General features: G+C 41.0%; 1 protein-coding gene across 2 annotated transcripts in view; it reads left to right on the top strand.

The window, feature by feature from the left end:
* Positions 1 to 7,924: 7,924 nt before the first annotated feature.
* The window catches only part of cps1 (carbamoyl-phosphate synthase 1, mitochondrial), a 32,647-nt gene continuing 15,165 nt past the window's right edge, over positions 7,925 to 25,406 (top strand). Inside the window, exons 1-27 of one of the 2 annotated variants that reach the window (XM_028991322.1) lie at positions 7,925 to 8,158; positions 8,617 to 8,726; positions 8,894 to 9,038; positions 9,338 to 9,427; positions 9,514 to 9,570; positions 9,680 to 9,772; positions 9,844 to 9,933; positions 10,190 to 10,318; positions 10,741 to 10,847; positions 11,013 to 11,154; positions 11,252 to 11,329; positions 11,401 to 11,499; positions 11,603 to 11,698; positions 12,097 to 12,286; positions 13,067 to 13,224; positions 13,303 to 13,431; positions 14,084 to 14,228; positions 14,501 to 14,711; positions 15,202 to 15,400; positions 15,600 to 15,776; positions 16,713 to 16,831; positions 19,222 to 19,363; positions 19,454 to 19,519; positions 19,592 to 19,655; positions 19,738 to 19,919; positions 21,770 to 21,964; positions 23,207 to 23,274. In XM_028991322.1, coding sequence (XP_028847155.1) covers positions 8,045 to 8,158; positions 8,617 to 8,726; positions 8,894 to 9,038; positions 9,338 to 9,427; positions 9,514 to 9,570; positions 9,680 to 9,772; positions 9,844 to 9,933; positions 10,190 to 10,318; positions 10,741 to 10,847; positions 11,013 to 11,154; positions 11,252 to 11,329; positions 11,401 to 11,499; positions 11,603 to 11,698; positions 12,097 to 12,286; positions 13,067 to 13,224; positions 13,303 to 13,431; positions 14,084 to 14,228; positions 14,501 to 14,711; positions 15,202 to 15,400; positions 15,600 to 15,776; positions 16,713 to 16,831; positions 19,222 to 19,363; positions 19,454 to 19,519; positions 19,592 to 19,655; positions 19,738 to 19,919; positions 21,770 to 21,964; positions 23,207 to 23,274 — 3,395 coding nt within the window. In that variant the 5' untranslated portion in view covers positions 7,925 to 8,044. Of the gene's footprint in view, positions 8,159 to 8,616; positions 8,727 to 8,893; positions 9,039 to 9,337; positions 9,428 to 9,513; positions 9,571 to 9,679; positions 9,773 to 9,843; positions 9,934 to 10,189; positions 10,319 to 10,740; positions 10,848 to 11,012; positions 11,155 to 11,251; positions 11,330 to 11,400; positions 11,500 to 11,602; positions 11,699 to 12,096; positions 12,287 to 13,066; positions 13,225 to 13,302; positions 13,432 to 14,083; positions 14,229 to 14,500; positions 14,712 to 15,201; positions 15,401 to 15,599; positions 15,777 to 16,712; positions 16,832 to 19,221; positions 19,364 to 19,453; positions 19,520 to 19,591; positions 19,656 to 19,737; positions 19,920 to 21,769; positions 21,965 to 23,206; positions 23,275 to 25,406 lie in introns of those variants that run through there. The other variant, XM_028991323.1, reaches the window with a different exon arrangement.

Below are 25,406 nucleotides of genomic sequence, written 5' to 3' on the forward strand. Positions count from 1 at the left end.
CCCCATCCTCCTTTGCCATACTTTCTCCTACTCCTTTTCAGCTGAAGCGCAGCCAGAGAAAGCTTCATACCTTCAGCTGTCATCGTTTCTAACCTCTTCTGCCCTGTACCACCTTCCCAAAGACCCCCACACACACAGCCCCTCTCGCACCTGTCCTCCGGACCTCATGCCTCTTTAATGGTTTTAGCAGAGTTGGTTGCTGGAAACAGGCTATAAAAGAAACATTTAAGGACATAATGTGTTCTTCACAGCCTATTACACAGAAATGATGTAGAATGTTCCAACTGTAAACTGTAAAAATGGATTGTTGCATTTGACAGTATAAAGAAATTATTTGAATCCCCTACAATCAGTATCTGGTTTGGCATTAAACTAATTTTGAAAGTTGCAGAATGTAATGTAAAAGGCAAAAAGTGTCAGAGGCAGTTCTGAGGTTATCGTAAACTAGCATGGGTCTTAACTACTAACATGCGTAAAAATCCACATTTTAACATCAATTTAACCACTGTGAACTCTAGTGTGTCATGACACCAAGGAGGGTGAGGACCAAGGTATGGGTGCTTGAACAAAAAACAGTTTATTGTAATATGGGACAAAAAACATATACAGTACATTCCAAAAGTTTGGACACACCTTCACATTCAATGTGTTTTCTTTATTTTCATGACCATTTACGTTGGTAGATTCTCACTGAAGGCATCAAAACTATGAATGAACACATGTGGAGTTATGTACTTAACAAAAAGGGGAGACCTGGCGTCCACAGTCACCGGACCTGAACCCAATTGAGATGGTTTGAGGTGAGCTGGACCGCAGAGTGAAGGCAAAGGGGCCAACAAGTGCTAAACACCTCTGGGAACTCCTTCAAGACTGTTGGAAAACCGTTTCAGGTGACGACCTCTTGAAGCTCATCGAGAGAATGCCAAGAGTGTGCAAAGCAGTAATCAGAGCAAAGAAACTAGAATATAAAACATGTTTTCAGTTATTTCACCTTTTTTTTGTTAAGTACATAACTCCACATGTGTTCATTCATAGTTTTGATGTCTTCAGTGAGAATCTACCAACGTAAATGGTCATGAAAATAAAGAAAACACATTGAATGAGAAGGTGTGTCCAAACTTTTGGCCTGTACTGTAGGTATCTATAGGGTGGTAGTAGCCTAGTGGGTAAAACACTCACTTATGAACCAGAAGACCCGGGTTCGAACCCCACTTACCTGAGCGGTCCCTGAGCAAGACACTTAACCCTGAGCGTTTAAATGTATCATTTGCACCATGACTCTCATAAACTCAGCCACATCAGGACGCATACACTCAGCGTCCCAGGACCGGCAATCATGTGCATCTTATGCTGGACATCGGGGAGGATCTTTACAGAATCTAGTAATTATAGTAAAATAGTAATAAATCAAGAAAACTTACCAACCAAAATATTGAAAGGAAGCTTGGTGTCTGTTGATGTGTTGATCCAATCTTGGGTTATCACAAGAAAACTTTACTTTACTTTATTTTATTTTACTTTTATCCACAGGAGGAAATTTTAAATACAGGTTACACATCACACCACTGTACTATTAATACGTCAAATATTAAATTAATTCATATAATCAGCAATTAAACTTTCAATTGTTGCTCTATTCTCTTGCTACATGATATTAAAGCTAAAGAAATATTAATACATGCAAATGTAAACCTTTTTTTTTTACATAAACAGCATTCCGTCTTTTCTTAGCAAACATGTTGCTGTTGTGAGGTCAGTTATCAGGAAGCATGTGATGGCTATAGGGTGAAGGCCAGCAAGATTCCATGCTGGAGTGACGCATGATCCTAGATTAATTTAAGCCCCTCCGAAGGGGCCAAGCACTGGAGAGTGAACAGTGGAGATGAAGAGATTCCCGGGGACGAATCCTTCAATGAAACAGTGCCCCACACGGCCAGAAGAGAAATGCACCATCACTACATGTCACGTGCAGGATTTATGAAGAGGTTTCACTTCTGATCTAAAACTAATTCTCTAGCCGTCTTCAGCATGTTTATCAGATATGTAGCAAAAGAAAATAAAATGTGAATGGCAATTGCATTATGAAAACATCTATAACAATTCATATTATGGGGGAGAGTAGAAATGTTTCTGAGCTTCGGAACTTTCCTTGTTCTTCTTAATCAGATGAAATCGATCTGGTCTTTAGTGACTTGATTGATGTTAGAAGCTAAAGAGGAGCGAAGCCATGCAAAGCCACACAGGAAGGGGGTGTGACATACCAAGCGTTCAGCTTTAAACTAAATAATAAAGGTACAATATAAACAGACAATGAGCACACTAAACTCTTCTTTTTCTTTATTTCCTCTATAATAAGAAGTTAAACGAATCATTTGATATTTAGGTTATTTTAAAACCAAATCAAATTCAAGGACAGTAAAAACATAACAGAATCAAACACATTGAATTACTTATTTCATAGTTGTTTATTTTCTTTCAGCTTTTTTTTCATGTCGGCTGTTCTGTTTTCATCATTGCTGTTCTCAGGTTTCTCAGTTTTTGTTTTTTTGGTCTGGGTAAAGACTTCTTTTTTAAATTGTGGTGTGCGATGCTGTATCCGAACCCTTGATGTTGGTCCTGATTTTTGCATGACGTACATATATTTACACACATTTTAATGCGTTAACCCAAATTACACTCTCTGTTACCATGCAAGCAGAGCAAACAGGCTTTGCTTGCTTTAAAGGAGAACAAATTGTCACAGAGAGAAAGAGAAGCTTTTGCATCCCCTCAGTAAACATGTCCATGATTGGACTAAACGTTCCTGAGATCACGGAATTATTTTAGAGGACTGACTGAAGTTTTTTTTTTTAAACGAATAAAAACACTGTATGTGCAATATCAGTTAACACAGAGGCCCTACATTTTTATTACATGAGCTTTTTAATGGAAACATTAGTAAGCGGTGACTTGATCCTATCATTAAACCTTCTTCAAATTAAACTCTTGAGTTATGGTCATAAACTCTCCGTCACATCATACCACCAAATGCAGCTTTGGCTTCAAGATGCATGTCTCGATTGTTAGTTAACCCAATTAGCTGCAGATATGGGGTTTGTTTTTGCCATGGGGCTGCTCTGAATGGGCCTGAGCCTGTTTGTCTGAGAGCTCCAAATAGGGAAGCATTGTTGGGCGAGTGCGTCTCTCATTCACTCTCTCCTCATCACATCATCACCCCTCCTCTGGTTTGGCCCACTTGTGAAAGGGAAAGGTTTAGCCCACCAAAGTCCCTAGTGGGCCGAGTGAGGGCACGGTGAGCCCCAAATTTAACTCTTGGTCTTTCATGGTGTGCTAATTTGCATACAAGTATTGGAGGATTGTTCCGTGCATCTTACTACTGACATTGTAAAACGAAATATTTCACATTTATGAACATAACGGTGAACAAATAAAATGTATTTGGTCGATATTATGACATTTGCATTGTAATTTTAGTCATAATAACTAAAATAACTCAATTAATTAACTTGACTAATGACTGATTCGGCTTGTTTCCCAGCATTGTTAGTGACTGGGACTTTATATGAACCTTGCTATCCTCTGCGTGAAAGAACGTGTGTCAGCCGTGGAGGTGACTGATGTGGATTCATGCGGTCCGGACAATGCAATGGGTCTGTTCTGGACTCTTCGGCCCACCGAGCCCAGCACCCACCCTCCGCAGACTTCAAAAAGGAATGAGCCTGTAACTGAGCCCAGGGACAGATGGACACTATTTATAGGGCTTTCTGGAGAGGTGTGAAGTTTCTTGGGATCTCTCTGAGAGGACCATCGCTCCTTAAGGGGGCTGATTCAGGGTCGTTGGCCTGTCACTTGAATCCCCCTTTCAATGCATAGATATTATATAGGGGAAGGCTAAACAAAGCTCTTCTCACTGTCTACGTTTTCCAGGAAGCTCAAGTAAATGAATCACAATTTTTGTTCAAACTCTGAAATTTCTGTGCTTGGTGGACATGCTAACCCTATTGTTTAAATACTTAAAACAGCTTCATATAACAATAGCAATGTTATGTATATATAATATATAATATGTATATATTTATTATTTTTTTTATATTTGTATTTCAAAGGAAACTTGCAGAATATGAATTTTCCTTGAAAGTATACTGCGTCAGATTTCACAGCTAGGCAAATAATAAAATGACAACCTGTCCTTCATGTAGAAGATAATTTCTCAAAGCTGGAGGTTTGTTTTAATATTGTTAAACATGCAAGAATAGTGCAAATGTGTTTCACCGCTTCTCACAGCTTTTCATGACTTGGAAATCAAAGTCTTCAGGGCATCCTTAGAAAGTCTCTAAAGAAGGACAGAGAGATCAAAATAATTGACAACTAATTGACCCCTGAAAAATGATTAAACACAGAAAAACTTTTCAACAGGAGACAAAACTTTTTGGTTTAGTTTAAATTCCTCTAACTCTGTGCCAGTGGTGTAGTTCAGGCTAATACTTCACTACCACAGAGCCTGAAGTTTTATAAGTATGCAAACTTAGATCATAAGCCACATTGCAGTGGCAAGTTCCAACAGAGGCTTAGGCTTAATTTGCCTTGTTTTTAGCATATTGATATTTCTTCCTGATGTTATTTGAAATCGTTTCCATTGAGAATATGAAAAAGAGATTACTGGATGATATTAAATTTAAATAGTACAGTGCACCTGGAAAGCATTAACAGTACATTATGTGACAGCCTTATTCCAAAATGCATTAAATTCCCTCTGAATTCTACACACAACACCAGGTAATGACAATGTGAAAAAAGATGAGGTTTTGGCAAATTTATTAAAAAAGAAATAAAAAGGGAAATCGTATGTACATAAGTATTCACAGCCTTTGCCATGAAGCTCAAAATTGAGTTTAGGTGCCTCCTGATCATCCTTGATATGTTTCTGCAAGTATTGAGCAAAAGCTATGAATACTTATGTACATGTGATTTTTCAGGTTTTGTTTCTATAAATTTGCCAAACCCTTTTCACATTATGGGGATTATGGAGTGTTGGGTGTAGAATTCAGAGGAAAAAATAATTTAATCAATTTTGGAATAAGGCTATAACATAATACTTTCTGGATGCACTGTAAAAAATAAAAGTGCCATGAATCCAAATTACGGTGCTGTGAAAGTTAATTAATGGGTTTTAATTCTATGTAAGATGCTTTTGCAGACAGTGCATGAGTATAATGAATCAATTAAAAATAACTTAATTGCTGACAGATTTTCTTTTTATTTGCTTTATTTCAATTGACTTTTAACCACAGAACTCCTCCTATCCTGAAAATAAGTATTGTGTAATAAATCATTAATTGCAAAAAAATAAAAAAAGCTAATTTATGAACTGTTTGCTCCAACTAGTGGGCTACAGCAAGTCTTCATAAAAGAAAGTAATGGGAATAGAGGCCATATGTCAGGTCAGAACATCTTCATTAAGGCAACATCTCTGACACACATATGATGTGTGAAAATATAAAAGATATCTGTAGACCACAGTCTGACTTAGTGTCATATTCAAATATTGTTTTTTTTTTTGAGGGTGAATTGGCTTAGTGGGTAAGGAACCGGACTTGTAACTGGGTTCAAATCCCGAACCGCCATGGAGCCTCTGAGGTCCACTTGAGCAGGGTATCGTCCCCACACACTGCTTCCCAGACGCCTTTCATGGCTGCCCACTGCTCACTAAGGGTGATGGTTAAATGCAGTGAACACAATTTGTGCTGTGCCATGTATGTAAAAAAAAAAAAACCTTCAAATTTCAAGTTAAAGCACAACACATTGAGAGATCACATTGAAGTGAAGTAAATGTATTTAACAAATGTAAGGCTATTTTTACGTCACACTGTAAATGACCAGAATTGATCACTTCATTGATTGTAACATGGATGCCAAATGCCTTAAATGTAAATGTAAATGTAACAAACACATGTCGCTTTGGGTGACATGTATTCAGTCCATATAGACGTAATATGCACTTTATATCTACATTTGAGACTGAAGAATCTCTGACACATTTTATGATGCTTTCTCCCTTCTCCCTTGTATTATAGTATATAAAAGCCATACCCAAGCTAGTAAGATCATGTACGTCATGCAAGGCAATTGCACTAAAACCAAACAACCAACCCACCAAACAAACAAACAAGGTTGACAATTTTTGTTTTCTGTCCAGTATCTCTTGACCTATATATTATGTGTCTTTATAATGTACTATAAAATACTATAATATCTGGACAAATAGTAAAGAGAGAAATCATGAAAAAAAATTAGTCAGATTGTTTTTAATTGGCCACTGGAGGTCACTGTTGTACTGTGAAAACTTCACTGTCCCATGTAGCAGTGGTTTTAGAGTGATTCAGTGAGGACAGTTCTATAGTCCTTTATTCAATATTATATTATAATGTAAATGCATAACTATCATAATGCAGTGTGATGCACTAATTGTGGTCAACCAATGATTATTTTTTTTTATCTGAAAAGTTATTCTCATAAATTAAACCATCAGTTTACCATAGCATACATCTCAGAAAAGCATGTACATTTTGATTACTGCTAAAATAGCAACTGGAACAGATGGAATCTTGGAAGGGGTGAGCCATGGGTAATCCACAATCACATTACCTTCAGCCATGACTGTCCCACCCTCACAAAGGTTAAGGTCACCAGAGTCACAATGGGCTGTCATGCTACAATTGCTCCCCATTTCCCCTAATTCTCTTTGCTGACACGTCTCAGGGCACATTACTCACGGCCAGCCTGCCGCTCCTGTCAGACTGCTGATTCCACCAGAGCGAGCGTCGCATCATGGCACAATCTGACCGTGCTCAGCAAACTCAAGCACCTCCCATAATCCCGACAATGACCGTTCGCTATTGTCTGACACCATGCTGAAGCAAAAAGGGCCTAAACCTTTCATATGAATGGTGGAGGCCAAAGCGCAAATGGAAACCATTTGAATTTGGATTTTCTCAATCGTTTTGTAAAAAGACTGCTGCAGGGTCTTTAAAGCTATTGATTTACGTGGTGTCTTTCATTCTTCTTGCAACTCCAAGCATTTGCATTCAAGTTTGAATTGATTTAACCTGCCAAAGTGGGTTACATTCTGAGCTGACCTCCTTCCTTATACTGCTGAGAGTGGGAAGTGTGGGTACAAGTCCCAGCTTGTACATGTGTGGAGATGGCATGTTGTCCCAAGGGCTCCTTACAGGTGCTACAGACATGCACAGCTAGTGGATTTGTGATGTTGTATGTGTGTGTGTGTGTGCGCATGTGTGTTAATTATGTAATTGTCCTGGGGTTATTGTCTAATTTGTTCCTGAAGGGTGGATGGTTGGGTCGGTGACCCTGACCTGGATAAGTGGATTAGAGGAGGATTGGATTTTTGCAATGAAATTATTCAATTCAACGTTTGCCAGATACCCGAGCTCCTTTTTTTCATCTTCAGTTACATCAAAGAAGATCAGGCTATCTTCCTCATCATACGAACTCTGTAGACATTCATTATACATTTAATTTTCATGAGGTCAACATTTGCTGAATCATTTGAACTGCAAATGCTAAAAATAATAAAATCCAGTGACATTTTTTGCTTTTGGGTGATTTAAGAATTTGCATTACAAATGCGATGATTACATGTGATGGAATTGTGTAATAATGTCGGTACTAAGAGAAAAAAAAGAGAATCCCTTGGTCCCTTATCTGGTGTGTTTTTTTTTCTTCAAGTTCAAGCGATTGATTCACCTAAAAGCCCTGGACAAATGAAAAACGAGAGGCTTTCGCAAGCGAGGAGAAAAGCAACAGCACTCGCAGTTAGGTGATTTTGCCTGAGCGATGAGAAAAACAACGGCACCGGGCTCAGCGCAGCGCTCCACGCGGTCGGCCGCCGACTGAGCCTCCGGGGGACACGCGGTCCTCGGCGCCGCACAGCACGTTCCGTTCACCGGACAGAAACAATTCATTCACCTGCGGCGCTGGCTGGACACAACCGGCTGATTACTCCGTTCATCAGCTGACGCGTAATATGAGCAAACTTCTAGCTGCTTGTACTGTAGCCAAATCTCTGAGGCAGAGATGGTTGAGCTCCAACAGCAACAAACTTGTGACGTGGACGTCTGCGCGCTTTTTCGGTGTTCAGGTAAAAAACAACAACACAGACACGTCTAACAAACTCACTATGGACACGGATAAATAACATTTAGTTGCATATTTGCAATATTTGGGTAGTGTAGTGTCTGTTCATCAAACTATCATTAAACTAAAATATATACATGATACTTCTGTTTTATGAACACTGACATGAAGATTTGGATATGACGTAAGGAGGAATGGATTTTCACTTTTCCTAACTTTTGCGAAATAGAATTGTAGTTTCTTCCGACAGTAAATGCTCACGTCGTATTAGCTGCTACGTGACACCGCAGGTACGTTTTAGGAACGTTGTCGCAACGTTGCGTCGTGGCACTTGCAGGGGACCAGAGAGGCTTTTTAAAGAATGACGCGTAAATAGATTTCCTCTTACATCACCGAGTATGCGCCTGTTGCCATTTTTCTCTGTGTAATCCCACTGATCCTAGTTGGGATTTTTGTCTTTAGGCACAGACTGCCCACCTTGTTCTGGAAGATGGCACCCGGATGAAGGGCTTCTCATTTGGGCAGAACCAGTCCGTCGCTGGTGAGATGGTCTTCAACACAGGACTTGTGGGGTATGTTCACTGTAAATTAGAATATTTATTACCGCCTGGTGGTTTTTTGGTTACTTTAACAACATCCCCTGCTTCCTAAATAAATTCTATTGATTGTATTATCACTTTAAGTCTTTGCACAGTGCTGTGTGGATTTTGTGTGAGACCTGGAATCTCCCCACACCCAGGTATCCAGAGGCTCTGACCGATCCAAGCTACAGAGGCCAAATTTTAACTCTGACATACCCCATGGTGGGGAACTACGGCGTTCCTAACACACAGGAGCTGGATGAGCTTGGACTGCAGAAGCATGTGGAGTCTGAGTGCATTCAGGTTGGAGTGGTTTGCTGAAGCCCCACCAGGGTGGTTACCTGTTGCCCCCCCCAAATAAATTAAGAACGATGAACCATGAGACCAAGTTGAGAAGATTGTTCTAGTGTTCAGTTCATCAAATGCTGCTGTGACTTCATTTAATTCAGTTCTTAGTAGTGAATAGTGGCTCATTCATCGCTTTGAAATATGTGTGACAGTAATCAGGGTAAACATGCTGTGTCGGTTTTGTTTTGTGACCTGATGTTGCTATGATTTTTTTTTCGTGTTTGTGTGTGTGTGTGTGTGTGTGTGTGTTGCAGGTGTCTGGGCTGCTGGTACAGGACTACAGCCATGAGTACAGCCACTGGAATTCTGTTAAATCCTTAGCTCAGTGGCTACAAGAGGAGCAGGTATTCATCCTAAAGCACATAGATTCTCTAATGCAATCGTGCAACTTTTAGTAGCTTTTACTTGACATTTGGTTTTGTGAACGAAGGTTCCTGCATTGTTTGGTGTAGACACGAGGATGTTGACGAAGATAATCCGAGATAAGGTGGTCATTTCCCCTTTTCCCAGTTTTAACTACATTTTTATACATACAGCATTTCAATAGATTCACTTCTCAAAGTCATTAATTTGCGCCACGGCTCTGCTGTGATCAGGGGACCGTGTTGGGCAAGATTGAGTTTGATGGACAGCCTGTAGAGCTATCAGATCCCAACCAGCGAAATCTAGTGGCAGAGGTCTCTACAAAGGTAACCAGTGTGAAAATAACTCCATTTAATACCGGCTATCTGCTGACTTATCTTGTATCTGTTTCGTTCAGGAGATAAAGATATTTGGGAAGGGCAACCCAATTAAAGTAGTTGCTGTTGACTGTGGGATCAAACACAACATCATCAGGCTCCTTGTCAAGGTAATGGAAGACTAGGTGAAGGGGGTCTGCCTAATTTCCATACGAAAAAGACACGCGTGTAGTCGTTTCATCGTAATGTCATTTCTTTTCTACACTCTTACAGTGTGTGATCTCTTTTGTGTTCTCGGCTTTAAAAGAGCAAAGGAATAACCAAAGTGGTTCGATGAATAGAGAATTATTTGAATAATTAATATTTCGGTTTGATGTCGAATTTCTGCCTTTGCTTCACGTTTATGTGGCTGTACTTTGAGGGCAGCGCGGAGCAGAAGTGCATCTTGTGCCCTGGGACCAGGACCTGTTGAGCTTGGACTACGATGGGCTTTTCATCTCCAATGGTCCCGGGGATCCCTCGCTTGCAGGTCCTCTCATTCACAACGTCCACAAGGTGCGTTTACAAGCCGGACCTTACAGGCTTGTGTTATTTTAAATTGTAAAGTAGATTTCGGTTGGTTTTCATTTTGGCTTCTATTCGTTCTACCATCTACCATCTAATCTACCATCATTAGGGTGGTAGTAGCCTAGTGGGTAAAACACTCGCCTATGAATCAGAAGACCCAGGTTCAAATCCCATTGACTACCATTGTGTCCCTGAGCAAGACACTTAACCCTAAGTGTCTCCAGGGGGGGACTGTCCCTGTAACTACTGATTGTAAGTCGCTCTGGAAAAGGGCGTCTGATAAATGCTGTAAATGTAATTGTTTTAGAGCTGTTTTGGGAAGAAAATGTTTGCGTAATTGGAGGCAGTGAAAAGGTAGCTAAACTCCGACCCCTACATCACTTTTTTAGTCTTTTTGTTAACTTTTCTAGGTCCTAGAAAGTGACAGACCTGAGCCTGTTTTTGGCATCTGCATGGGCAACCAGATTACTGCTCTTGCTGCTGGAGCGAAATCTTACAAATTACCCATGGGCAACAGGTAAGATACCTCCTGCCTGTAGAACTTACAAATCAAAATGTAATAGTATAACCTGTCTGATTTGTCACGTGACAATCAAAATGTCTTTTTGCCCAGTTTGTAATGTGTACGCTGTTTCTTTTTTCTTTTCTTTTTATTACAAATGTTGCCTGTATGGTTCTAAAGGGGACAGAACCAGCCAGTTCTGAATGTCATGACCGGTCAGGCTTTCATCACAGCACAGAACCACGGCTACGGCATCGACAGCCAGTCCCTGCCTCCCGGCTGGAGCCCACTGTTTGTTAATGCCAATGATGGGACCAACGAGGTGTTTCCCGGTTCTCTGCATGTAGTTTTTTTTTTTTTTTGTTCCTGCAGTTGAATGAATGCGATTGTCACCGTGTTTGCCGCCTGTTCTTTTTAAGGGCATCATGCACAACACAAAGCCCATCTTCACTGCCCAGTTCCATCCTGAAGCCAAGGGCGGGCCCACAGACACGGAGGTAGTGCTTCAGTATATGAGGTCGTGAATGCACTAAAGAGTGCGTTGTGTGATGTTTTGTATGTATTTCAGTTTCTGTTTGATGCATTCATCTCCCTGATAAAGAAGGGGAAGGGGACAAGCATTGAGTCTGTGATGCCTGAGAAGCCTGAGGTTCCTCAGAGAGTTCAGGTGAGTAGCACAGTGGAGCTTACTCAGACGGGGTTTGTCCCTAACACTGTTATGTCTTTTTCCGCTGTATTGCCGATGTTTGACATGCGCTTTGACTGTTTAGGTGTCGAAAGTGCTGGTGCTGGGCTCTGGGGGCTTGTCCATTGGACAGGCTGGGGAGTTTGATTACTCTGGCTCCCAGGCTGTCAAGGCCATGAAAGTAAGAATCTTTGTGAATTGTCACTGGAGATACAGACATTTTTAAATGGATTTCCTGGATAGCAGTTACTCTAGGTGATGTGCCATAAAAATGGCAATATTTGTCAGATTTATTCAACAATTATTTTTAAGACAGTAACACATAGAGGATAGTTAAATATGTAAATATGACAGGTACAGATCTTGTATCTGAATTTGTCTGTTGTAATCACACCACAGGTATACACACATATCTATCTACATGTGTGTGTGTGTATATGTATGTATGTATGTAGTGCAGAATATGGTGTAAAACTATATATTTGCATTTGGCCATATGATGGTAATGAGAAAGAGAAAATATGTGACCATTTCCGAAACCCTTTCTGACGTGATTTATTTGTGCTTTTTGCTACTCAGGAGGAGAACATCAAGACGGTGCTGATGAACCCAAACATTGCATCAGTGCAGACAAATGAAGTGGGCACCAAGCAGGCTGACTCTGTCTACTTCCTCCCCGTCACCCCACAGTTTGTCACAGAGGTGATCAAAGCAGAGCACCCGGATGGCATCTTGCTTTCAATGGGTGGCCAGACCGCACTGAACTGCGGTGAGTCAGATACGGGAAAATCACTGTGAATGGAGTGATAATGAATGGGTAATCGCAACATTTCTCTGTATGTTTAGAACACATTATCTATTATTGCATTGTTCCATTTTGCACGGTAGTGTTTGCTCCTTCTTGGCACCTTCATTGTTCATTTCACTGGTTAGTGCTGTCTTTCTTCTTTGTTGTCTACATGTTTTGCTTGATTTAAATGTTAATCTTGCTCTGCCTGTGTCCCATGTTTTTGCACTTCATGTAGCCCTGTTTGTCGATGTTGCACACATGCTTTCTATATCGGTCTATAACTTTGTTTTTACTGTCTAACCTATATGTAACTGAAATACAGGTTGTAGCCTAGTGGGTAACACACTCGCCTATGAACCAGCAGACCCAGGTTCAAATCCCACTTACTACTATTGTGTCCCTGAGCAAAACACTTAACCCTAAAATTCTCCAGGGGGGGGCTGTCCCTGTAACTAATCGTAAGTCACTTTGGATAAGGGTGTCTGATAAATGCTGTAAATGTAAATGAAATTACAATAAAGCTCCCTTTATTGAGCTTCAATTTGTTTGTGCTTGTATCTAGAGTAGCAAATGCCCGTAAGAGCTTCAGAAATTCTGGAGCAACATTATTGCAACAGTGTAGCTAGAACTGGAACAATGTGGTCCCTTCTCAGTACTTCAGTACTTTACTTTACTTTATTTTGCTTTTATCCAAAGCGACTTACAGGAGTACTATTAGCAGCTTGAAGCTGTTCTCATCTTTTTTCACTATGGTCTCAGGTGTGGAGCTGTTTCAGAGTGGCATCTTGCAAAAGTACGGGGTGAAGGTTTTGGGGACACCAGTTGAGTCCATCATGGCCACGGAAGACAGGCAGCTCTTTGCGGACAAGCTGATGGATATCAATGAGAAAATTGCACCCAGCATCGCTGTGGAATCGGTGAGGGCAAATGCATGATCAGACTAAATCACAATTCTGGATATTTTTTTTTCTGCAATTGCCCTTTCTGTCCTCTAGGTGGCAGATGCTCTAAAGGCAGCAGAGAAGATTGGATACCCTGTCATGCTGAGGTCTGCTTATGCCCTTGGAGGGCTGGGATCAGGGTTGTGTGCTGACAGGAACAAACTTGAAGAGACTGCAAGAAAGGTGGGTATACAAACCTGCATACATTATTTATCTCACAGTAATCAGCCATAACATTAAAACCACTGACTGGTGATGCGAATAACATCACTTATCTTTCTGAAGTGACACCAGTGACTGGGTACGTTAGGTCAGTGTTTCCCAAATCTGGTCCTGGAGGAACTTTGTCCAGGATGTTTTTGTTTCGAACCACATATCTTCACAATCTGCTTCACTCATTATTAGTCCATTAAGTAACACTGGAGCCTAATTAAGGTAGGGCAGGCGTGAAGACTCTTTGGTAGATGTTCTTCCAGGACCAGGGTCAGGCAGCAAGTAAACATTAAATCCTTCAAGTTGATGGCTAGGTGCCTGAAACATAGCATCTCTGAAACTACAAATCCTGTGGGATTTTCCTTGATTGGAGTGGTCAGGACTAGCCCACCCTAGTGCCACGTATCACAGCATATCTTCAGAGAGCTAGTGGAGTCCATGCCTCCAGGGCTTAGGGCTGTTTTGAAGGCAAAAGGAAAAACCTACTCAACAATTTCCATAATGATATGGCTGATCAGTATAGGTCGAAAAGATGCTTTGAACTTTGATGTGTTAAGAAAGTAAATGGCTTGATTGATGGGAAACGTTCATGTTTGGTTTAAATAGGCTTTCTCTACTCCAGGCACTGGCGATGAGCAATCAGATCCTTGTGGAGAAGTCTTTGATGGGCTGGAAGGAGGTGGAGTATGAGGTGGTGAGGGATGTTTCCGACAACTGCGTCACAGTCTGCAACATGGAGAACTTTGACCCCCTGGGCATACACACAGGTGCACTTCTCAATTCGTTTCTTGCATGGTATGCTCACAGACCATTTCCAGGTTGATGAATAGATCTGTTTCTTTTAATATTATTTGACCAATATTTTAATAATACTGAATAGTGTGCAAGAACTGACAGTTAATTTTCAGCTATATTGCCCATCGTTGTTGAGTGAACTATTGCTTCGGCCTTCATTTAAAATTCATGAGAAGTGAAGGAACTGGGGTCTTGGCTGGATGAGAATTTAATTTTCAGCGGTGACCCATTTCTGTCTGTGCAGGGGACTCGATCGTGGTGGCGCCCAGCCAGACCCTATCCAACGAGGAGTACCACATGCTGAGGGAGACAGCCATCAAGGTGGTGCGACACTTGGGCATTGTGGGCGAATGCAACATCCAGTACGCCCTCCACCCGTCCTCACTGGAGTACTGCATCATTGAGGTCAACGCCAGGCTCTCCCGAAGCTCAGCGCTGGCTTCCAAGGCCACTGGGTAAGAGCATTCTGCATACTGCCTGCTTCAGTATTTATTTTTCAATATTAAAGCAATTTCTCTGTGAAATGAAAACAGCGAGTGATGGAGAGATTATTAGAAGACATTTTCTTGAAGAACGGTTGAATGTCAGGAAAAGATTACTTTGTTTGATTACCCAGGAGGACGGCGCAGGGTGCTTGTGAAACTTTTGATGGGAGCAATAAATACTTGCAAGGGGCTCCACAGTGCAGTCAAGGAGACAGACCAGGAGTTATTATAACTACAGTAGTTCCTGTTCACCGGTGCTTAAAGAACGAAGCAGTTGCCAAGGCTCCCAAGAAATCCCTTTTTAATTAATTAGCTGATGAGAAATAAAGAAGGCCTCGTTATTTAATTTAGGCATTAATAACCACACGCAGCGGCTTCGTCTATGCAAGTGCATTTTCGATCTGGTGAGCCAATGTCCTGCTGGACCTGTGATGTCCTGCGCTCCTCTCACCTTCCTCAGGTATCCTCTGGCGTTTGTGGCAGCCAAACTGGCACTGGGCATCCCTCTGCCGGAGATTAAGAACACGGTGTCCGAGAAGACCACAGCCTGCTTCGAGCCCAGTCTGGACTACATTGTCACCAAGATTCCTCGCTGGGACCTGGATCGCTTCCAGGGCATGTCCAGGGAGATTGGCAGTGCCATGAAGAGTGTGGGCGAGGTCAGAGACAAGGACATTTCCTCTATTTCATTTGTTTTAATATTAATGGACCATGACACTGTGTATGATACCAGTGTTTCATGACCGACTTGAACACTTACCAAGAAGCAAATGCACAATAGCTCTGTTTTGTCTTTTTGCGATATTAACTGTTATACACATTGACATAGTACACCCAGTATATTTTATCCCCACGCAGGTGATGGCAGTGGGCCGTACATTTGAGGAGAGTATACAGAAGGCCCTGCGCATGTGCCACCCCTCAATTGATGGCTTTGTGCCCCATTTGCCTCTCAAGAAGGCTTGGGGTGAGCAATGGAACCTGGAGCAGGAACTTTCTGTGCCCTCAAGCACTCGCATCTTCTCACTGGCAAAGGTACAACTGTAGGCCGCTGCTCAATTAATCACCAAAAAATTGTGATTTTTGTACTGTTTTCTGTAGAAATACCCGTTCATTTAATATTTTGCAATATTATACTTGACATTTACATGATACTTTAAAGTGAGATGTGGAGCTTTAATTTTAGGAATACAATAGATGAGAACACTTCTTCCAATATCACACAGTATGACCTCAGTATCCCATTGATCTCACATTTAATATTGTCACGATTCACTCTCAGGAGTCCTTCCAGCCAATCAAAATGCCAGGTTAGAACTAACTATGGCATAATGTAAAATATTCTACATATTAATTTAAATTGTAACATAGATAGATAGCTAATCATGATGATAATCAGCAATAGCTGGTGCATATTGTGTTGTAGAATTTGACACTATTACATATATATATAAAACAAAGTTCAGTGTCCTTTATAAGAAGAGCTTTTCATTAACGTTTAATGAAATTATCGATGCTGGCAGATTCATTAAAAAATAATGGACCAAATCAGATCAAGCTTTGGAACATCAATAACTCTCAAGGTTGGCCTTGAAAACAGTGCTACTGTAATTTTTGGTGACTCCCTGGACGAGCAGTTTTATTCAGAGCTGGTTATGTCTCTTATTAAGCAGACAGGCTGTTGAGGGGCATGTGCTGATTGGCCAGGAGCCCAAGAGCGGCCCAGCACCACGGCAACAGCAAAAAACTCACTGGGTCACAGTCCATTGGCGTCCCGCTTTATATTCAAGACACATTGTGGGCTCAGCGCATGCAATTAAGTGGAATTATTCCCTATTTAAGGGTGACCTAATAATACCTTTTTACTGCCACATTTATATATTTGCCCCATTTTGCATTCTCCGGGCAGCGCTGTTGATTAATTTATGTCGTGCAGCTGAAGTGAACACATCCTCTGTGCTGACCCCTCAGAGCCTCCACGGTGGGGTGAGTGTGGACAGGATTCACCAGCTCACCGCTATTGACAAGTGGTTCCTGCACAAACTTCGGCAAATCACAGAGTTGGAACAGCACCTGGGTCAGCACAACAGGTGAGATGAGAATACACACACACACACACACACACACACCTACCTCTGTAACCTTGTGCATATTGACTGCAGGAAGGCTCCCTCTGCAGTTCTGTAAGTCGTTCACTAGATGGCGCTTTGAGGATGTTTTTAAGCGTCAGCAATCTACATGAACCCCTTACTACAGTCAAACCCAAACCATGTAAATTCAGTCATGATCATCATATGTGCTGAAAGTGAGCACTCCAACTGATATGTTTGTCCCTCTGCTCATGTCTATTTGTCCACTATGTATGTTAACAAATATTTATATAATTTATGAACTATATGAACTATGTTTTTATGACTGTGGTGGAGATGATTACCTAAAATCAAGGTTTAGTCATTATATCTACTTGAAAGGCATGGACATAGCTATTATGGCTCCCTTTACTTTGTATTTACTGAATACTGAGAATGCAGCTGCTCTTATTCTTACTTCATCTAGTGGCACTGGCACATTGTAGAGCAGAGCATGGACAGTGTTGCCAGACATAGCTGATGATTTCCGGTCCAATAAATGCTTGAAACCCACCACAACAATTACATAACTGCCCAAAATATAATAGTGACCATAAAAATGCTCATGTATGCTTAAACTGCTGTTTGAGGTAGTACATAGGCCTAAATAAAACAAGCAGTAACAACCAACAAACACAAATCTGACTTTCCTCAAATTCTCTTTTAGTTCATGTTTTTTTTTTTTTTTTTTTGCAGGTATACTGATTTATTGGTCTTGTCCAATAGAGATGGCTTTCTGTTAAAAAAACTCACTTTTTTGTCACACTGCCTTTGTATTTGTTCGTTCTTATTAGAAAAAACATTGTAGGTTAACATGTTTATCAAAACCACACAACTGATTTTAAACTATCATATTTATGTTCTAGTTTGGAGCAAAACTAACATTCAGAGTTTACTGTGTTTGTTCACATTCTTCATGTATAAACGCTGCTCAAAAAAGGGAACATGAAAATAAGACATCCTAGATCTAAATGAATATGCTTATTAAATACTTCGTTCTTTACACAATGTGCTGACAACAAAATCACACAAAAAATTGTCAATGGAAATCAAATGTATCAACTCATGGAGGTCTGGATTTGGAGTCACACTCAGACTTAAAGTGGAAAAACACACTACAGGCTGATCCAACTTTGATGTAATGTCCTTAAAACAAGTCAAAATGATGCTCAGTAGTGTGTGTGTGTGGCTTCCACATACCTCTGTGACCTCCCTACAATCCATAGGGCATGCTCCTGATGAGGTGGTGGACAGTCTAATGCATTGTCTTGCAGTAGTAGGAACCCCAGGGCCAACCTCACCAGCATATTGTTTCACAAGACGTTTGAGGATCTCATCTCGGTACCTCATGGCAGTCAGCGTACCTCTGGCGAGCACATGGAGGGCTGTGCGGCCCACCCCAAAGAAATGCCACCCCACACCATTACTGACCCACTGCCGAACCAGTCATGCCGGAGGCATGTTGCAGGCAGCAGAACGCTCTTATTTATTTATTTTTTGAGCAGTGTATTTTCTCAGTCAAATAAACAAAGCATGTATATGCGTTTCCGTGTACATGCTTGTATGTTTCCATATTTCTGCTTGTGATGCACATTGTAGTTTGGCAGTTGAGGTGAGGGGGTATCTGGCGTTAGTCAGATGGACAGGCCTTTCCACCTGCACTTCTGAGCTCCCATTGTCCATGTCATGTTAATCCTGTCAGTCAAGCTGATAGGGAATGCAGGCGGATTACTGTATCCCTGCAGCAAAGAGGAGGGGGAAATGTAGCCAGTAAACACTAACAAGTGAAGTATCTCCGATAAGATATATTGACATGTCAGATGGGATTTTGGGGGAGCTGTGTACCGTTCTTCAGACGGAACAGAAGTCATGTTGATGGGAGGGATGCCTTTCTGCGCACAGGTTAAAATTTGATGCTGTACATGTGCGGTGTTTTTTTTCCGTTTTAAAGCTGGTGAGTGCAGTGTGATTGAAACCCATTTGAGGTCTTTGATATTGTCTGTTTTGAATTCTTCGAAACATAAAACAATGGAAGCTGTTAAAATATGGAGTTGGCTGAGGAAATATTATTTATATACCACATTTCACACACAGGGGCAATTTTAAGTGATTCATAAATATGAATAAGGCAATAGCAGAATAATGAAAAAAGTCATTTTTTGCAGTAGAACATTAAAGAGTGAGCAGATAAATTGTAAAAGGTTTTTAGGCTGCATTTAGAAATTGCTGAGTCATCTCATATAACGCATTATGTGGATGAAATAATAATTAAAAATACTTTAATTTTCTATGTCCTTTTCTTGGTTTAAATTTCACTAACTGGCATTCTATGTGCTGCCATTGATCCCTAGAAGTAATATCCCACTGGAGCTGATGCTGAAGATCAAGCAGTCCGGCTTCTCTGACCGGCAAGTGGGCCAAGCCCTGGGCTGCTCCGAGGAGGAGGCCAGAGGGCTGAGGCTGGACCACAACATCCGACCCTGGGTGAAACAGGTCAGAACCTCAGGACCGTGGGGCACAGGTGATGTCTAGCGCATCATGCAGGACCTGCAGACAGCAAATAAACATTGATTCTGTCCTCAGATCGACACACTTGCTGCTGAGTATCCAGCTGTGACCAACTATCTGTACTGCACATACCATGGCCAGGTAAAATGACCTCATGACCTTCAGCTTACTGCTGCACTGTGGCTTATTGTTTTAATCCATACTGCCCAACAGGAGCATGATTTGGACTTCAGTAACCAGGGAGTGATGGTTCTGGGGTGTGGACCCTATCACATAGGTAAGATCCATTCTCCCTTCAATTCTTAAAATCACCCATGTGTTCCTAAATACAGTGGCAGCAACATTCGGCCCCCCCGCAGGCAGCAGCGTGGAGTTCGACTGGTGCGCCGTGTCCTGCATTCGCACCCTTCGACAGATGGGCAAGCGGACGGTGGTGGTGAACCACAACCCGGAGACGGTCAGCACGGACTTTGATGAGTGCGACCGACTGTATTTTGAGGAGCTGACCCTGGAACGCATTATGGACATCACACAGCAGGAGGTAAGAGGGTCACGTACATACGTCCCCAACACTGATGGGGAACTGTTGGTTGACAAGGGCGCAGCAAGGGCTTTCTTACAAAGCACACACACTACAAACAGTTTTAAATTCTCGTGCCATTGCTAATGATGATAATAAGGTTGGTCTGATAAAAAGTCTGTAATTTGGACATGCAATTACAGATTATTAAAGCTGTAAATTCGAAGTAAATTTTTCTAAGGAGACCTGCGTTGCTTGGAATACATTTAACAGTCAGAGAGATGAAATGAGTGAAATAAGAAGTTAAGGGACGAGGGCTTGTTATTAACTTTTATGGAGGCAGACGGCACAGGTTATTTAATCTTCGGAATTTCAGGAAATAGATTTTTCCGCTTTTTCTCCCCGGAGGATAGGTCTCTGATATTGCTGGTCCCACTGGAGCTCAGACACTTTTACATAACCGGCTCTGTGTCCCAGCTTTCCTTCCAAGTGCTTGAAAGTAGCATAAAAACAGTACATTTTAAAGACACTGTAATTTCACACTGAATATCATGATTTATTGCAATTTAGAGCATTAGTAAGCTAATTTTGGATGAACATTTGCTATATTTTTAATTATGGAGTTGTCATTATGCATTTATTTGTAAATGATTCATTATAATCGCCTTTGATAATCTTGAAATTTTTGAATTGGTTTTTCTTCCTCGGTGAGGCCTTATCTCCCCAAACGTGCTTAAAGCCTTCAGCACGGTGCTTAGTGTTATTTACCCCCTTTATAATACCCATCGACGTTTTTATGTTCGAGAATGTAAAAGCCTGGATAAGTGGCTATTGGATCGCGGTATGATTGCTTGTTTATTCTGTGGAGGAAACGCATTCAAACCGCGCGTCTACAGCTAATTCCCAGATGCGATGTTTTTGTAATTAACATTGCATTAGCAGCCTAGATGAACCTGGAGGGGGCAAGAGGAGGAACAGCGCATGAATAATGAAGTGGTCATACATGTCGTTGCTAGGGGAGTACATCTGTGGATCAGACAGAAAGGCGTCATGGAAGCGTCCTCAAAAAAAACAAAAAAAAACCATAAAGAATGCAGGGTCATGCCGCAGGAGCGCTTGGGGGGAATTGACCTCCTGATACCCTTGAGAGTGCGAAAACCCATTCATTGTGGAAACCTGGTCAAGGTTATGAGGGCATACTTGTATTAGGAAACCACTGAACGGATCCGTGGTCATTTGTACGTTCTTGCTTGATTTGTGATGGTTCAGTGTATAAAGACAGCAGATGCTCTTCATGCAGTGCAATTGCATGAATATTTGGACAGATATTGTGATGTTTTTCTCTTCTGGCTGTGGTTGATTTGGGTTGTGCTGTCCATTCTTTCACAATTTACCGATATATAGCCTACAAAATTCAGTCCTGTTCATGTAGAATGTAAACATCATGCTCTGTGTGTAAACTGTAGCTTATATGTTGCATATAGTATTATTAAAAAGCACTTAATTTGAACTGCTTATTACGTAATGAGCCTGATGGTGTTGAGATACATCTATAGTGTAAAACTAGTACTCTCTTGACCTGAATATAAGACTGGTTTCTTTTTTTTTTTTTTTCCTTTCAAAAAATATGTTGTGATTTTTACATTTGCAGTTTAAACAATGGCCAAGGGATATTTAGGTTGATATTGAATAATTGATTAACCTACATTGTTGGGTTGACTTGGGTTCTGAGTTATTAAACTAATGGCGAACCAAATGAGGGATTTCTCTGGATAAGAACATCTGCCAAATACTGTAAATATTATGTTTGGGCCATTGAGTTAGTATGCATGTATCAGTATTAGATAATGCTTGAACATTTTCATCTGCAGGGCTGTACTGGGACTATTGTTTCAGTGGGAGGTCAGATCCCTAACAACTTGGCCATGCCCCTGCACCAGAATGGGGTAAAGATTCTGGGCACCAGTCCACTGCAGATCGACCGTGCAGAAGAGCGATCCATCTTCTCCAGTACCCTGGACGAACTGGGTATTGTCCAGGCCCCATGGAGAGCCCTCAGCTCACTGGTAATTTTACATCTTCTCAAGTATATGGTGCCTCACCCACATGAAGTGCAAAACACAAACTCAGTACAGAGCTTTTAGTCAAAATGCACTGGCCATCCACCAAATAATCATCAGAAAACATGAAATATACCAAGACATCATAGAAATGCATTCTTACTTTCCTACCGTACAATATTTTCTCTGATTTTAACCCATGCACATGATGAGGCAACCCCATATTACACTATATGGATGTTTTTTTTGAGGGAACAGCAGTGAAACATGGGGCTGCTCTTCCGCAGCCGTGAAATCTCTGCATCTTGTTAGGACTGAAAAAATATATATATATATATTTTTTTAAGCAAAACTTTTTTTTTTTTTTTTTTTAACAATCTCGAAATAATGGCTTACCGCGGCTCACCTTGATTTCTGTGTTTACACCGGCACTGTCTGTTATGGCATGCAGACACTGGGTCCTGCTGTAAATTAGAAAGTGATGCTGTCTGCTACAGCTGAGTACTTTGAGTATTTTCCAGCTTCTTCCACATGTCATTGTTCATTTAAGCAACAGCTAGTTCCATCTTGTAGAAGGGCAGTCGACATCATTATATACTCAGAATTATAGTCTACATTGCAACTGGCAGCACATATACTTTTAAAGTGGATCCTGTGCCACAGGTATTTTTAAAATGTTCCATTATTTATTTATTTATTTAACTTTTTTTTTTTTTTTTTTTTTTTATGTCCAGTTTTTGAATGTCCAGTCTAGAAATTGGTCCCTCTTCCTGTGCCGGTTACTCCTCAGCGTTTCCATCACAGGGCAGGAGGCGAGGCGCTGGCAGAGCCAGCATGCCGTGTGGGCGGGAGTGCGCGAGATCCTCCGAGCCTTCTGTCTCTCGCAGCACACTGCTTTTCTCTCAGGACACAGCCCCCTGCCTACTGATATAGTCTGGGCGGCTGAGCATGGACTCTCAAAGATAGTATCTTGTGTTAGATTGTTAGATTTCTTTGCTCATTTAGTAAAGATTGCCTATGAAGATGAAGGAAAAGAAAGATCATCAAAAGGGGGTGTCTTTCATGCCTGCCCTCACTATACTTCCTTTTATATTTTCTTTCATTAACTTACACTTTTTGCTCTCCAAGACTTTTGAAACCTGGTCTTGTTTCATTTTCTCATGTATGTTTCAACATATATTTACATACATTATGTATTTAAATTGTAATATTTATTTTCATGTAACTTCGTTTCCATATGTGTTCCAGGATGACGCATTTGCCTTTGCCTCCAAAGTGGGTTATCCTTGCCTTCTCCGACCTTCTTATGTTTTGAGGTGAGTTCAGGTGCATTACTTATTCAGCTACATCTTCCTGAATTATTAAGTGGGAACTGATTGGCTCAGGAACCCTATTTTTTCTGAATTTTAAGAAGAGAATTTGAACTTGGTGGTTGAATTGGGTGGGGTATCATGGTATCACATACATTCTTTTGGGTGCTCAGGTTTTCTTAACAAAACAAACACTGAAGCTTGTGATCAACAGTCAAACAACACCTAAAAAGTGTTTAATTGCTGAACCAATTTCACATTACTATTTAAAACATTGTGCAATTATGTCAGGTTACCGAAGCTTGATAAGCCATGTTTAGCCAATTAAAACGTCCTGAATAGAGTACTGCTTTATCATACCCTTCGGTGTTTTAGTTTATTACTTGGTCAAAATCAAAACCAAGTCCTTACAAACTCGCTTGAAGAAATTAACGACCTAATTTGGTTGTAATTTCCCAGTTTCTAGTGTTCATGGCTCAATATACCAAGATGTAGGGCCCTGCTGTGTAGCAATTGGGGGGGGGATATGACAAATCAGAATCTGATTGGTGAAAACACTGACTTAATAGTCTTTTTCTGGAATGATTGCTATTTATGACATGAAAAACTACAAACGTAGAAGCAGTCATTCAGCTCATTTGCACATAATGAAAGGACGCGTGTTTTGATGATTGGTGTGTGGAGTCTGGCAGATTGTGGTGTGTGGATGGTGGCAGATTTTAGTCTGCACACTCCATGTTCCACTCGTTCTTTCAGGTTACATGCTAAAAGCACCATTACTTTAATCCCTGACAGAAAATTCATGACTCTTGGTAGGTCCAAATGAATATAGTATTAAGGCAAATTACAGAAACGAAACATTCTGTTTATAAATTCAACCGTATATCAACCATAAAATGTCTGGTTCAGATTAATGTCTGTATGTTTCCATTATGCATAAACTGCCCTTCAAATACTAAGAGCATATACAAGAGTAAATAAGGCAGTTGGCGAAAAATCTCTGGATAATATCATAGAGCAATCAGTATTTCAATAAAACCAGCAATAAAACTGAAAGATATTGTTTGCCATTCCCTTTATCATTTTGTACTGCATGTAACATATTGGTTGCATAATGAGATTAAAAAAAAAATGTGACCAACTTTGAATTTGGAGACCACATTAATACCTTGCGTTAGTTTTCCTAATTCCACGTTATTCTGCTCAAACGAACCCACTTTCGTCAGCCTCTGTGCTCCATCTGTGCACGTAGTCTACAACAACCGTTAGATTGGTGGTGCATCCACATGAAAGTAGGTTTGTCAGCAGATCATTGGGGTCAGCAAAGTCACTCTGACACCTTTTGCTCATAGAGACCTTTTAAGCATATTTTTATCTGAGCTACAGAAGCTTTTCTGTTTTATTGGAACAGACAGGCTGGTCTTCAAATGAGAGCCTTGGCCACTTGTGAACCTGTGGCCAGATCGCTATGTGTTCTGTAAGTTTTGGTTTCTACTAACCACTCTATGCTGAGAATGTCCCACAAGAGCTGCTGCTTTGAAGAAGTTCTGACCCAGTTGTCTAGCATCACAATTCTCTCACAGATCTTGTTTGTTGCCAGATCAGACCTTTTTTCATGTGGTTTTATCTATTGAGACTGAGCCTCTTTGATAACGTTTAATAATTTCTATTTTATGAGATTTTATTAAAGACCCAACAATGGGGGATTCACTCCTTAACTGAAACTCAAAGCCTGTGCTCCCTTCGGGCAGATGTTGTCCACTTCAGAAAAGATCAGAGGCTATTCCAGTGAGAGCTGTTCTTTTTTGCATTGATTAATTTTGGCCCCGGGCTACACTTCCTGGGAAAGTGTGCTTTATGAGGGAGGCTGATGCGAACTGACAAGCGCAGTCAGAGGTTCAACTGATCAGCAAATTGCCCTGCTGCCATGGACGTGACACAGGGACAGTGGTGGAACAGCTGAGTTTGCGTCACACTGCACTCGGCCTGCCATTTTTTCAGCCGAGAAGCTGCCCATGGATTTTTAATCAGCTTGTGTGGCAGCTATTCATGTAACAAATAATGTTCGTGTCACAAGCCGCAGTCATTCCTTTTGCAGGCAGAGTTAAGTAATGCTCGGGCCGTAGCACCGCCATTCT

This window comes from Denticeps clupeoides, chromosome 9 (genome assembly GCF_900700375.1).
Source record: "Denticeps clupeoides chromosome 9, fDenClu1.1, whole genome shotgun sequence".
Classification (NCBI taxonomy): domain Eukaryota; kingdom Metazoa; phylum Chordata; class Actinopteri; order Clupeiformes; family Denticipitidae; genus Denticeps; species Denticeps clupeoides.